The sequence below is a fragment of the Alosa pseudoharengus genome, unplaced genomic scaffold (assembly GCF_046254945.1).
Source record: "Alosa pseudoharengus isolate Yale_2024_CS ecotype anadromous, Long Island Sound unplaced genomic scaffold, YU_APseudo_1.1 YU_APseudo_1.1_scf_4, whole genome shotgun sequence".
Taxonomy (NCBI): domain Eukaryota; kingdom Metazoa; phylum Chordata; class Actinopteri; order Clupeiformes; family Clupeidae; genus Alosa; species Alosa pseudoharengus.
Window position 1 is genome coordinate 26,318,627 of NW_027468774.1, and position 14,430 is coordinate 26,333,056.

General features: G+C 43.0%; 2 protein-coding genes across 9 annotated transcripts in view; one reads left to right on the forward strand and one right to left on the reverse strand.

Annotated features, from left to right (window-relative positions):
- Positions 1-5,027, reverse strand: LOC143102168 (large ribosomal subunit protein eL19-like). 2 transcript variants are annotated; one of them, XM_076265596.1, is made up of 6 exons: positions 4,980-5,027; positions 4,210-4,316; positions 3,874-3,996; positions 2,021-2,141; positions 1,193-1,303; positions 1-343 (listed from the first exon to the last, which is right to left on the reverse strand). In XM_076265596.1, exons 1-6 carry the CDS (start codon positions 4,982-4,984, stop codon positions 217-219), a joined length of 594 nt encoding a protein of 197 aa, XP_076121711.1. In that variant the 5' UTR covers positions 4,985-5,027; the 3' UTR covers positions 1-216. The 2 variants fall into 2 exon arrangements, with proteins under 2 accessions (XP_076121711.1, XP_076121710.1); XM_076265595.1 differs by lacking the exon at positions 4,980-5,027 and adding an exon at positions 4,409-4,437.
- A 1,014-nt stretch (positions 5,028-6,041) lies between these two features.
- Positions 6,042-14,430, forward strand: part of cacnb1 (calcium channel, voltage-dependent, beta 1 subunit) — a 32,841-nt gene continuing 24,452 nt past the window's right edge. For all 7 annotated transcript variants that reach the window (XM_076265597.1, XM_076265598.1, XM_076265599.1 and 4 more), the window contains exons 1-2: positions 6,042-6,302; positions 11,972-12,058. In XM_076265597.1, coding sequence (XP_076121712.1) covers positions 6,213-6,302; positions 11,972-12,058 — 177 coding nt within the window. In that variant the 5' untranslated portion in view covers positions 6,042-6,212. The remainder of the gene's footprint in view (positions 6,303-11,971; positions 12,059-14,430) is intronic.

Consider the following 14,430-nt stretch of genomic DNA (forward strand, 5'->3'; position numbering starts at 1 on the left):
TTCAGATATTTTTTCTTTCATTTTTTATTATCAACTGCAAACTAGTCTCACAGCATCTGATCACACATACACACGTGGAAGCAGACTTCACTCTCACTGTACAATTTATTCTGTCTGTACAACTCAATAATGTTATCACCATATACAGCGAAAAAAGCGCAATACATCTGTTGGGAGAAGAGGGGAGTAGGAGAGGATTTTTAATCATTATTATTTTCATTTTTTGGTAGTTTCCTCCTCCTTAGACAGAGTCTTGATGATCTCCTCCTTCTTGGCCTGCAGCCGTTCCTCTCTGCGCTTACGGGCCTCCCGGGTCTTTGTGCGACGTGCCTCAGCCTGGTCACTGAAAACAGACAGACATAAATGGGGGGTAAATATGAGAGAGAAAAAGAGATACTTGTGTGCCACACCGGATGATTAGGCTGGGGATATCATATTCAAGTTGTAAATAAAGCTGGTCTCGCATGCTCATGTACGTCACATAACATGCCTATACCATCTACATACCCATATGAATACGGCATCCTACGGACGCATTGTGTTAAATTTCTGGAGGATGTGCACAACCAGCGCACCGAACAGATGCAGGATACACATGCCAGCCATGGCGCCTACACGTACAGTATGAGTTGTAAAAGGTGCTCTAAGCGATGCTGGGTAACGTCACTTCTGTTGACTTTCAAACAAAACAGAGAGCTAGCTCGCTACTTCCTCCCGTGCTGCTCAAGTGCAATTGAAACTCTCCTAAACGGGCATCTCGTCTGTGATTTGCTGGAACAGTTTGTTATGTTTTTATGGGCTAGGTTTGCCCAGGTTGTTTTTATTGCCATTTTTGAAGCCTGGGCTGTCTACAGAGATCGCGTTTTTTTTTTTTTACAGTGTATTCAGGACACAGACAGCTAGCGGTTGGTTAGGTGATGTTTGCAGTAAGTGACATAAAATGTTTTAGCCTAAAAAACGTGTGGCATCACTTATTGCACCTTTAAAAGCAAGTATATCCCCTGCATTCCATTCAATCTCTTCTTCACCTAATGCAAGTCAAATGTAAAAGTAAAAGCGGATATCCAGCTGATGGACACTACATAGTGGGGGTGGGGGGTGGGGGGGGGGGGGGGGGGTATGAAGAGAGTTGTTGTGGGCTGTGGGCTGCCCTGCACTGGAGTGGCCTTATAAGGTTTGAGAGGAGTCTTACGCCAGGAGCTTCTTGCGGGCCTTGTCTGCCTTGAGTTTGTGGATGTGCTCCATGAGGATGCGCTTGTTCTTGAACACGTTTCCCTTCGCTTTCAGATACAGGCTGTGGTACCTGCGGTCAGGAAGAGCAAAGCAAAATATTTTTTTTTTTAAATCAACAACCAACCATGAGAACACAAAACACTTGAGGAACACAGGCTTTCGCAACCCCTCTGAACTCTGAACGTCTCAGCTGTGCGACATGTGGGTAACAGGAAGAAGCCTGGCTCACAGTTCCCACCACTCTACGGAACATCCCCTCACCTGACAAGCACCCCAGTCACCACTGGAGGGAGCAGTGGAGTCTAACAGTTCAACATGCACCTAGAAATGGCTTCTAAGATGGCGTTTTTTTCTGCCTTCTTTCCAAGCCTTGCCCAGCAATGACGGGTAGCATAGAGGAGGGAACAGTAAGGGCTGGAACTTCTAGTCAGCTGAACTGTTCCAATAAGATAAATGCTGCCTAATAGTGATTCATGGGAGGTCAGTGGGGAAAAAATAAATAAATTATAAGCTTTTCCACCAGTCCCACATGAGCTTGTAAAAGAAACTCAATGCTATTTTAGAATTGTTTCATTCAAATGTTAGAATGCAACTAAAAATACAGCCAATTCTGTCCCTTCAGTAGTTTGCTACATTGCATTTTATCTGACATACAATGACACCAATGCTAGACTGAGAAAAGAATGTTTGTACTTTGTACAAAGGGGCCTTATGTTTATATGTTGGCAGTAGAGTGCCCCCCTTTGGACATTTAAGAGGACTACCACTGAGCAGACAGACTACTCACATGTGCCTGTCAATCTTCTTCGACTCTCTGTATCTCCGTAGCAACCGGCGCAGTATTCTCATTCGTCTCATCCAGCAGAGCTTTTCAGGCATGCGAGCGTTGGCTGTGCCCTTCCTCTTACCTGTGCAAAAAGCCCATCAGTAATCAACACCACTGCAAACAAAAAAACACCTGAAAACATCCTTGGGATGAGGGTCAAATGTTTGTGTACAAACAGAACAGACTGCACTAGTGTTACTATAAATGATCAGCAACTACCATATGTGGTAACAATTGCAGCTCCTTTGCTGGCTTTGTTGGATGTTTTCACTCATGTAAGATGCACTGAATGGATACAATGGTTAACCTCTGAGATCATCTAGCAACTAACAAAATACTCTGATGTTGGTGGGTAGTAATCCATCTAATCTGGCACTGGCTTAGTTTTGTTGAAGAATTATACCCAACATGTGGAATTACGGTAGGTTTCCACACAGCGAAACACCTCGCGAATTTCGGCCAGCGTGGGGGCATGACGGCCAAACCGCTAACCGTTTGACTGCAGTGTCTAGCCAGTGGTGGTAAGTGAGCTAATTAAGCTATCAGCTAGTTCAAAAGTTTAAGTATTTAATGAAGATATCCAGGGGTCTTTATGCCTCGACTAATGGCCTCCTTACACTAAACAACTAAGACAAGATTTGGGAAAGATTTTTCAAAGATTGTAGTCTTTTGAGTAAAGCTTGAATGGGTGGCATTAGTTAAAAGACTCCAATCTTTCAAGAATCTTTTCTAAATCTTGTCAAAATTTTTTGGTGTAAGGAGGCCATAAGTTGATGTTGCCTATACATAACAATTCATGTTCATAGAAACAAGGTTTGAAATCCAATGTCCGAACATTGTCGGCTAGCTGAAAAGTTTGAGTGTTTAAACTAACATATACAGTGGTTTATTTAGTGGTGTGGCATACAGTATAAACCACAATTCATGTTGATACAAGTACCAATGTTTGTGTAGAAACATTTTAAAGGGACACCAGGCAACGTTTTCGTGTTAATTAATCATCTTCGTAAGTCGGTATATGGTTAAATGACTCATTACGGGGCGAATGAAGGCTCTCTCGCCCGCCCCTACTGCCTGTAGGAAGAATATCCCACTTGCAAGTTTGGTGTATCCTACCCGCCGACCGAAGCAGGATCAGTTTACAGCACATAGGCAGGCTAACAAAACGCTAGAGATTGTTGCAAACGTGTGTATAATGGCAGACTGGTGTCCCTTTAATCACATACAAATGTTCATGTTACAGCTCAGGTAGTCTCCGCCATCTTGGTCAGACTTTTTTGTAACTTCCGCCTCCAAACACAAACACGTGGACCTGATTGGTTCTCGAATGGTCCTCATTTGAATAAATTTAAACTTTCGCCAACTTTGCTTCGCCTGCCTCGGTGACTCGCCCTCATTTCGCCCAACCAGGGTGAATTTCGTCTCAATTCAACCTCAATGAGAGCAAAGCGAAATTTTGGTGTGTGGAAACCAACCGTTAGCCTAGATTGGAAAGTTCAAAATTTATTAACAGTGATGTCTTCAAAAACCATGATTAAGCCACATTCCCTTACAGCTACACCAGCTCAGAGTATTGTTCAGTACTGATCAGTAAGTTAGTACATTTAGGTTTAATACCATATCAGCACAGCTATTTCATGGCAAAAGGTACCATGTAAACTAATGATGAAGTCAAACAAATACAAATAGTTATATAAGAATCTTCAAAACCATGTGGCCAAAATATATATGAGGTGGCACCTTATCAAAATCGTTTTCAAAAGTGCATGGTTCTATACTCGATGTACTGACAACACTCCCTTGTTGCCACTCACCGATGCCCATATGGCGGCCTTTGCGCCGTGCCAGTGTGTTCTTGCGGCAGCGGGCACGTGAGTGGACCGTCACCGGCTTCCTGATAATCAGACCATCCTTCACCAGCTTACGGATCTGCTGCCCTAAAGGTGATGAAAGTTGAGGAGTTTAGGATGGTAATAAGGGCGATGGAGCACTGGGGTGATACAGTGATGGTGGTACATGTTTATTCTAATTTCACAAAAACAAGGAGATATGTCATGGTGATTTTATACCACAACAACAAAACAAGGGGGGCAGTTCTAAAATGAGCAGGGACAAGGAAAGTGAATGTATTCTTAGCATGGCTCTCTTACGGGAATTTGCATTGGCGATTTCGTTAGTCTCGTTAGGGTCCAGCCATACCTTCTTCTTGCCACAGCGCAAGACGCTGGACGCCAGGCGCTTTTGAAGCCTGAGCATGCTGAGGAAAAATAACAGGAAAGAGTCCGTTAGATCATGCTGGTTCTTGCAATCATCCTAGCCAGCAGTATTTTGTAGGTTATCAAATCCCACCTCTTCTTATTCATGCATGCCTCCTCAAGATAGTGTTGTCTAGACTGTGAACACTGTGTTCAGAATTTACACTACTCATTAGGTATAACAAAGGTGGGACAACACTGTGCGACACAGACAGAAAACAAGCATGACCCAATCATACTGCATTCTCTAGGTTGGCTAGCGATAGCTACAAACTTGACAGATCAGGTACACGTAGCGTTATCAAAACCTGCTCTCGGCTGCATGTGGGTGTTAGCATACAGAACGCAACCATTACAAACGACTAATCTGCAAACTTGTTGCTTGAATTTTGGAGCACTACTATGATCTAAGTTCATCTCTTTAAGCGTCGTGCATTTTAGTGCGACAGCTCATCTTGGGCCTCATATCCATGAACAGCAACATGGCGTCCATGTTAGCTGACATCGTAGCACAGGCAAAAATGTACATGACAGTTTGCTTTTCCATTCCATTGAGTCTCGTTGACAACCCATGCTATGACCCGCATATTTACTCGTGAACTTTGTGACAGATTTCTGCAGTTTGTGTAGAAAGCAAAGGTATATTTTATCAGCTACTTCCTTACCTCATGGCTAGGACAGAGAGTGCGGAATCGAAATAGACTGACGTAATGGATTATAAGAATAAAACAATCAGGGGTGTGTAAGATGCAATTTTCATTTATTTTCATTTTAAATAGCCATATCTTATTTTGTTTAACTGTAGCTGTGTGTATTGTATAAATCTATAAATGTACAAATAATGATATTTTGATTATGCTGATGGTGAAGCATGCTATTATTAAAGATGTATAGCCTAATATTACCCCTATGTACGAAATAGTGGTATATCCCAAAAGGCGTGGGTTTTCTTCATTACCCAGCATCGCCACGAGTCGGTGCTGTTTCAACCGAATCTTTATCATCACGGTTCTCCGATGCCCTCAACACTTTTCAGTCGCTTCTGTGAATTACGCACCTGTTGAATTTTGAAAAACTTCCTGCTGTTTCGCCAGAAGCTTAGTATGTAGTAAATTGTTGCAATACTAATTATTTAATTTACCAACGTTGTGTGTCTTGGAATCATTAATCTATAGGCCTAGGCTACATGTTGAATTTCTTTGAGACGCAACGTTTAGACCTACGATTCGTAGCCAGTGCCAATAAAACGTTAATAAAATGCACTTATAAATTAAAGTAAACAAGTCCTCAGTAGCCTAAGCTATCTCTTGTCTTCTGGAAAGCCTATCCTATGTAGTGGAGCTTCTAACAAAGGATCAGCTTCATGGCTTCAGCTTTCACCTTTCATCTTTTTTTCTCCTTCTCCTATCTTTTTCACTCCTAAGAATGGGTTTGCAAATGAACCATTGAACAATAACTCTGGTGATGTTGCCTATTCATTTGCCAATACAAGGATGGGTGATTGTAGCGAAGCAGGCCTAGATTCCGCATATCCAGGCATCTCTCAGCCCCAGTCTCCGCTTTAACTGCATTTCTTGCCCAATCTCGACGGCAAGATCCCGGAAGCCCCGCCGTGGTCACCACCGATTGTTCGATTAGGTTTAGGAGGCGGTGCCAACGTCTTGAGGCGTGGCTCTACGCTTGGCAGCTGGAATCACGAGCGTACTGTATTGTCTGCGCGAGGTCGATAGGACTGCTACGGGAGACTGAGGAGCAGCTGCGAGGCGATAAAAACGCCAGAAGAGACAGAAGGAAAACCAAGACAGGAGCGACCGTCATTTCATCCAACGATGCGTAGGCTACAGTGAGAAAAGTACATTATATGAAACAATAATAACCAGAGTTGAAAGGTAAAATCAATGGTCCAGAAAAGTAGTATGTCCAGGACACCTTCCACTTCAACCCAGGAGATTCAAATGGACATGTTCGATCACGGTTCGCACGCACAGGTAGGATAAAAGAACATCAACGCGCGCATACAGACAGTTTACGCACATAGCCCATACACCCCCAAATACAAGATAGCGGAAAAGGTTCTAAAGAAATACACTGCCATCTTCTCTGGCAGCCTGTTGATCTCTAAATGTCCCTCGGTTGTCGCGGTTTTTGAATGATAGAAGGTTGTTTTTTTCGTTTGGATGTTGTGTAGCAAATGGAAAAGGATGCTGCCTAGCCAAATTAACGGCTTAGACACTTCGAAACACGTAGGAATAGCCTAGCCTGTTATCCATAGTGTAACAAATGATGAACTTCTGACGTTGAAAATATTGGCAATGCTTCAAAGACTGAGCAAAATGTTGGATGTAGCCTATGTTATGTCGCCCAGGGCTGTTTGCCACCCTGGTCAGATTTTTAAATAATTTTCATTCTATTTCGCTTTATTGCTAGTCTGTTCTCTCGATTCCTGGTCCTGATAGGCGAAGTAATTTATTTTTTTTGCCTCGGCTACTTCATGGCAAAACTAAACTTATCTGCTGTAGGGTAGCCGAGATTAGTGATTTGTGCTGTTAGCTTATACGTACGATGGAAGAGCTGTAGGCTACTACGCTACGTTTCTTTATCAAGTGGTTATAAACATAGTAAAAATACAGTGGATTGATTGATTTTAACTAATGATGTCATTTCTGTGTAAATATTTCCCATCAGCTTTCAAACCACGCCCACGCGTTCATAGAACTTCTCTCTCTCTCTCTCTCTCTCTCTCACACACAAACACCTTTTTTCTACCAGCCTACAGGTGTGTCACAGTTGTGGACACCTAGGATGGGAAAAGTGTTTTGGATTAGGTCAGGGAGTATTGGAGCTCTTGTTGCATCCAGTAAGGTATAGGATATACTGTCCACAAGTTTATTTCTCTTATAAGTATAAAGTATACAGAGCAAAAGAGTGATCCTTTGTCATCAGTCAAAGCTCCAGTTTGTTGATCCAGTTTTTCCTTCCTTCTCATTCTCAACTCTAAATTTAGCCAGTGCAGAAGGAGGGAAGCGTTGTGATGGAGGTGTTCACTTGTGGCATATTGAGGTGTGGTCTGCTTATCTCTGCTGTTGCATAGTATTTATGTAATGATATTTATGTAATTCCGTTCAAAGTGTTTGAGCGAGTGAGTGAGTCTGACCCGCGGTGCTCAGAGTATGGTACTCTCTATAGATAGATCTGAGGGGGTGGATATGATGCTGATATCACTGCTCATGTGGGTTTTAAGTGCATTTGTGTTTGGTAGAGTGTGAGATATAGAGATAGAGACAGAGAGAGAAAGAGAGAGAGAGAGAGAGAGAGTTTGTGTGTACATTTGCGTTCATGCTTCTACAGTTCTCTCGCGTGGGTTTTGATTGGTCATTCGATCGACCAGGAAAGAATGATGATATAAAAAAGACCTGTACAAAACACACACCCCCCCCCCACACACACACACACACACTGAGACCGGGGCCATGTTCAAGAAGCTTCAACCTTCTTCACCACTTCAAACATGAGTCATCCACCAGTTGGGAACATTGCGGAACAATGGAGGGAACACACAACGTAGGCATGCTCTCAGGGCTGCCCGGTTCAGCCCTCTGGGTGAACTGGATGACTAAGTTTGTTTAATCACATAGGACCTCCAGCTTAGGTTCGTTGAAAAGTTTTGAAGGTGCACAGAGATCTAGTACAACATCCTAGTTGCTCACTATGGCGCTCTGCTCTCCCCAGGTGAGAACTGCAGTATGACTGAGTCCACGCAGAGATGCCATAAGGGCGCAGGGCGCAGGTTGGTAGGGAGTGCAGGGGAGAACGCCAGGGAGAGCCGCAGGACCTCTGTGCTGTAGGAATGGCCACCCACTCACCCTCTCTCTCTTTCTCTCTCTCTCTCTCTGTCATCTCATACTCCTTGTCTCTGTCTTGTCTTTCTCTCTATCTGTCTCTCCTGACCTCCTAATGCTACTCCTCTGCTTTATTCAGTTTGTATTCAGTGTTTGTGTGTGCCTGCAGCGTGCTGATGCTGATGCAGTATGTTGTTTGTTTGTTTGGAGTTGGTTCATGTTGAGGTGTGTGTGTGTGTGTGTGTGTGTGTGTGTGTGTCTCCTGCTATTGTAACATACTCTTGAGGATTGGCAGGGGCATAGCAAAGGAAATTGATTTTTGATTTGTGGAATTCATTAAAAGGTCCTATATGAATGATACATCTAGATCAATGTGGTGCAACAATGATTCATGAGTTTCTTGACCCAACAAAAAATACACTAATAATATATGTTTTTTAAAAATGATTTCTATTTAGCTATTAAGCTTATTTGTGTTTAGCTGTATGTTGGTTAGAGTTTAAGTTTATAGACATATTGCGTATAATATATGTCCAACAATAGCAGTATGGCTGTTTTTCAGCACCACGGTCAGTTCCATTGTCATGGCAATGGCTGAGTGGTGTTCCAGACCAAGGTAATGCAGGGCTAGGAATGGCCCAATGTTGCATTCGCATTACAAGCGATTTCCTGACCACAGTCACCGGATTAGATTATCCACCAATTACCATACAAAAAAGATCTGGAGTGGAATAAATCAAAACATCCTGGAGCTTGAGTTTATTTTAAAAGATGCCATGTTTTCAAGGATCAAGCTTTGCTTTTGTTTAATGACACATATTTTTCTCAACATCAGTGACTTATTTCTCTGATGTGTTACGTATTAATCTGAAGTCATTTAGGATAAATGATGAATTACGCATTTGACATCACTTGGCATCGGTTGCCCAATGACACATAAATGGTAATGTATTTACAAATGTGACAAGGGGGAGACAGCTTGGATTTTTCATTAGCACGTACAGTGAGACAGAAAGATTATAACCAGTGTGGCATGTTTGATTTTTCATTACCACGTACAGTGAAACAGAAAGACTATAACCAGTGTGGAATGTTTGTCCTCAATATGCTTGTAAGCTCATAAACATTATGTAGCCTACACTGGCCAAGATCAGCAAAGCTATAGCCAAATCGCTTATAATAGAAACATGGACAGACAAATACAGACAGGTCTCTGAGTTTCTATCTAGTATCTATCTCATCCATCAGAGTCATGCCCCATATTCTTTATCGCCGTGTCTGAGCAGTGCTGTCTCCAGGTAAGTGACTGGCGACACAGAGGGGTGAGGGTGGCAATACATCAAGCTGTCCACAGGAGCATTCTCCCCGAGCTGGGGCTGGACTCTCTGCCCGATAGTTAGTGAGTGGCACTCAGTGGGTTGTGTTGGGTTGTGTGTGTGCGTGTGTGTGTGTGTGTTTGTTTGTTTGTGTGTGTGTTTGTGTGTTTGTGTGTGTCTCACTGTCTTATAGCACAATTGTTATTTTGTTGGATCGAAAGTCATGGTGACTATGGTTGTCTGCTTTCTCAGAAACATTAAAGTCTATATAGCATATGGGACACAGATTTGTTTAATGCTGGATTGTGTGTATTTGTAGGTGTTTTTGAGAGCGAGTCAAACAAAGTGTTTTTTAAATACCACTTGGGGGTATCAAAATTGACCTGAGTCATATTTCTGAAACAGGTAGATTTGGCTTGAAAACATTGAAATCTCTTTTACACAGTCAGTCCTTTTTCCAGAGAAAAGCTCTGCCTCTGACTAGCCCTTTAATTAGCCAATTAACTCCAAAGGATGTTTGTCAACAGGAAGTCTCTCATCTCCATCTCCACGGCATCCTTTTGGTCTTTAGGTCCGGTATCTCCAACAAGATAAACTTGTTGCGCGCGTGTGTGTGTGCTGTGCGCTTATGTTTGATTTGGTTCATGTGAGTTCTCTTTTTAAACGTGTGTCTATGCATGTATTTTGAAGTGAAAAGAGAGAAATACAAAATGTGTGTGTGTGTGTGTTTGTGTGTGTGTCATATTAAACTGCCAGCTGGCATCAGTTCATGATTGCCACCAAACCCTATTAGACCTGTGCTTGTTTCCATGGTGACCGGGCCTGGCTCTCACTAATGCCACAGTGGACCTCATTCAGGCCAGCAAGACCTGGTCAGGGCACAGCCATGCACTCACACACCTCACCGACAGTACACTCTCTGGGACATTACTCATCATGGGAGGTGAGATCCTACCAAATGTCATGTGTCGTTACTAAGCACTGTTTAGCAAATTCTAGCATTGTTAGCTAATGTCCCCGATGTTACAGCTCCTTATGGAAACACCAAGGCCACGCACCGGTCCTTAAAGCTACAGCTGGCAAGTCTGACAGATTGAGGGGACTTAGCCAAAATGTTTAATGTTTACAACTCTCATGCCCCTCCCCCACTACCACCTAGCACCCTCTCATCGAGTTTGTGCTCGGCAGTGCGCACCAGACTGCACCAGACTGTGATTGACAGTCAGATCTCACAGCCGGCTCTAGGTGGAGGTAAAAGTGTGCTGATTTATGTTCTGTCGGAGCATAGTGTCGGTTTCAGTGAATATGATCAAAAAAATCTTGCCAACTGCAGCTTTAATGGAAAAGAGCTGTGGGTGTGGGTATGTGTGTGTGGCTGTGGGTATGTTTGTATTTAATTGACTGAATTCATTTTATTTTGTGGAGATTTACAAATGCTGAATTCTTGAACTCTTGCTAGTTTGCAACTCTTGCTGAACTGGGTCATCACGTCACATATTTATTACTTGTCAATGATGTGATTGATGTTTTTAAGAACATTCCTTGGGTGGTTTGTCACTCTTGGACAGTTTGAGAAAGAAAAGATTTAAATTCTGAATCGTGATTGCGATTTTATTTATAGTCCATATTTTCCAGCCGTACATAAAACGTATGTCTCCTGGATATTGATATTGATTGGCTATTTCAAAGCCTCCCTCATTAACCAGCTTTTATTTTTGATATTAATATATGTGGGTCTGGCTTGTTCAGGAGTGTGTTAGAAATGCAGCCGTACCAAAGACAGGTTTGATGAATGAAGGCTTTACAAATATGTCTGTCGTCTGTGCTGCACTCAAACTGGTTTTCAGTGTAGAGCAATTTGCTGCACACACCACCCACTCAGATGTCAGACTAACCGCCATTATGCATCAGCCATTATGCATTGATACTCACCCTTCACTCCGTCAGCTAGCAGTAGCTTTTATCAAAAGTAACTTAGCAACCAGACAGAATCTACAGTTCAGAGATGCCCAAAGTCACACAATGGAGGCCTCATATGGGATGATAGTTGAATGTGCCTGCCACAGTGGAAGACAAAGACAATGTTCAAACTGCCTTAGGTGTGTTAACCCTTTGCAGACGGATCATTCTAATTTCTGTCCCGAGTACCGATGACATTCAGCCTTAGATCTCTGCCATCAAGCAAACTGATGACTATGAATAAACACCTCCTCATTTAAACATCACATCATAAGCTTTACAGAGATGTGATTGGTTAAGAGATTTCTTTTACTACTTGAATAGAAAATGCACTGTTGGAATGTCACTCTGCTTGTGTAGTCTTTGTAAACCAGAGGTGTGGAATCTGAAAGTATGTTGGGGCTGATTGATAACTCAAAAGATGAACATGGTCCAACTAACATGCATTCATAAATGTCCAGGTTCCAGCCACTAATGAATTTCTCTCTCTCCCTGTCTGTCTCTTTCCTTTCGTCCCCCTCTCTGTCAATGTTTTTCTCACAGGGGAAGTATGCAAAGAGAAAGAGTCGCTTCAAACGCTCAGATGGCAGCACCTCCTCAGACACCACCTCCAACAGCTTTGTTAGACAGGTAAGAAAATACCCCCCCACACACACACTTACAGTGGACAAAAATAAATGTTGTTCAGGCAGAATAGGCACTGCCTGCAGTGGCCACACAAATAACAACCGGAGGACCATTGTTAGCAACTCCCCAAGCTCCTACAATGCATGAGTCAGTGTCCTTGTTAAGCACTATCAGTCAATTAACACAAATCAGGAAAACTAAAAGCAGGAAGCACTCACTCACTAAAGCACTACACAGAGTTGAGCTATGCATGGTGAGCACCTCATAGTGTGAGGTGCCGGCAGTGAAACATTATTAATCAGCATCATTTCAGGAAGTAATTAGATCCTAACAGGGATAATATTCCGCAGGGGAAAGCATGAATCCCGCTCTTCTTTTGTCTCCTAATTAAGTATCTGATAAGAGCCCGCATTCCAGCCAGGTGAGCAAGGGCTTTCTCCTGATGATCACTCAGAGAGAGAGAGAGAGAGAGAGAGAGCAAGAGAAAGACTGAGAGCGAGAGAGAGAAAGATTGAGAGCAAGAGAGACTGAGAGAGCGAGAGAGAGAGAAAGAGTGAGATTGAGAGAAAGTGAGAGAGAGAGAGAGAGCAAGAGAAAGACTGAGAGAGCGAGAGAGAGAAATATTGAGAGCAAGAGAGACTGAGAGAGTGAGAGAGAGAGAAAGAGTGAGATTGTGAGAGAGAGAGTGAGTAGAGAGAGGGAGTGTAGGGGAGAGGGAGAGAGAGTAGGGGGGAGAGGAATCATGCTGTAGATACAGTAGATATCATCCTCTTGTTGGATGATATTCCTTCATAAACCAGGAATTTGTGCCCTAGTTGATTTAGTGATTGTCTTTATGCTTTGTGCTGCTGCTTGGTTTTAGTATGTGGATTAGGCCTCATTTAGTTGGAAATAGTAGCGAGCGAGAGGTTTGAATTAATACCATAGGGTCAAAGTTGATAGACTGAGACAGAGGTCACAAAAGAGAGGCGTTTGCATTCATAATAAAAGCTAAATGCATTATGGGAATGCATTTGGGAGGACATTGGGATTATAAAGTTGAGATGTACGTATGACATGAGAAGGTGGACATATGTGATATAGGAGGGGGCAGCATCAGAGTTGTGGTTGGCTGGTTGACAGGGAAAGGATGTAGGGGGTCTCTTTATCTTCAGTGCAGTCAGATGGGATCCACAGTAGCCCGCTGCCCAGTTGAGATTGTCACCCCAGATGCATGCACCTTGTGTTGACGTGACATTTCAAAAAGGATGCCTGTGCCACAGCGAAACATGTCCTTCCTCCTCGCTGTCTCCCATCCTCACCCCTGCTGCCTGACATTTACCCGTTCGGCAATGGGTGTCACGTTAAAATGCCTCCCCCTGCGCCTCAGAACGCAGGGAGTTTAACCCCTGCGCGGGCTTGAAAGGTTATCGCTCCTCCTAAACAGGGCGCTCATGCAGATTAACCAGAGGGCAGCTGGCCTAGGCGTGGCCAGGCCACAGGTGTTTCCGTAGCTTAGTCCTGTGGTTTCCTCCAGTGCTACTGTGGGAGCAGGATCTCATGCTGCAACAGAGCCAAAATGGCCACACACATTGAAGAAAGGAAATATTATCATTCACTCTATATGAATCTCATTAATACTATTTAGTTGATACTTTTACTGATTTTCTTCATGAATATTGTAGAAATCTTGGTATTTCATTGTTTCTTTGTTGTGGTGTTGGCTTTTGGGAGAAGAAGGTTATTGAGGGATGTGGTTATATTTGTGTTCTGCTGTGTTTCTGGAAGAGCACGTCTGCCTACTCAGAAAGCTCAACATCCAACAAACTGGATGAGTCTCAGTCTCACACACACCTACGCATGACCATCCAAACACATACATGCACACACACACACACACACACACACACACACACACACACACACACACACACACACACACACACACACACACACAAGCAAGCACGCAAAGTGAAGCCAGCATATTGGCCTGGTTTCCATGGTGACAGGCCCATGAATGTTCCCATACCATACAGAACAGGAGGACAGGGCGAGGTGTGTGTCTGTGTGTGTGTATGTGAAAGAGAGATTGAGAGAGAGAGAGAGAGAGTCAGAGAGAGAGACAGAGAGGAGACATTTTTATATAAAGGAAGCTAGACTTAGTGAAATTGTGAGGAAAAAATATTGCATAAATAGAAAAATTAGAAGGAAAGCTAAAAGTAGGAAGAGAGAATTAGCATCTCTGTTTGCTTCTTCTCTTGACCTTTTAGAGGCCCATACCATTAATTCATACACACACACACACACACAATCTTTTCAATCTCTCTGTTTTTCTTTCTTTCTCTCTTTCACACACATATACAGTGCAAGTCAACAGAAACAGTGTTGGAAATTAA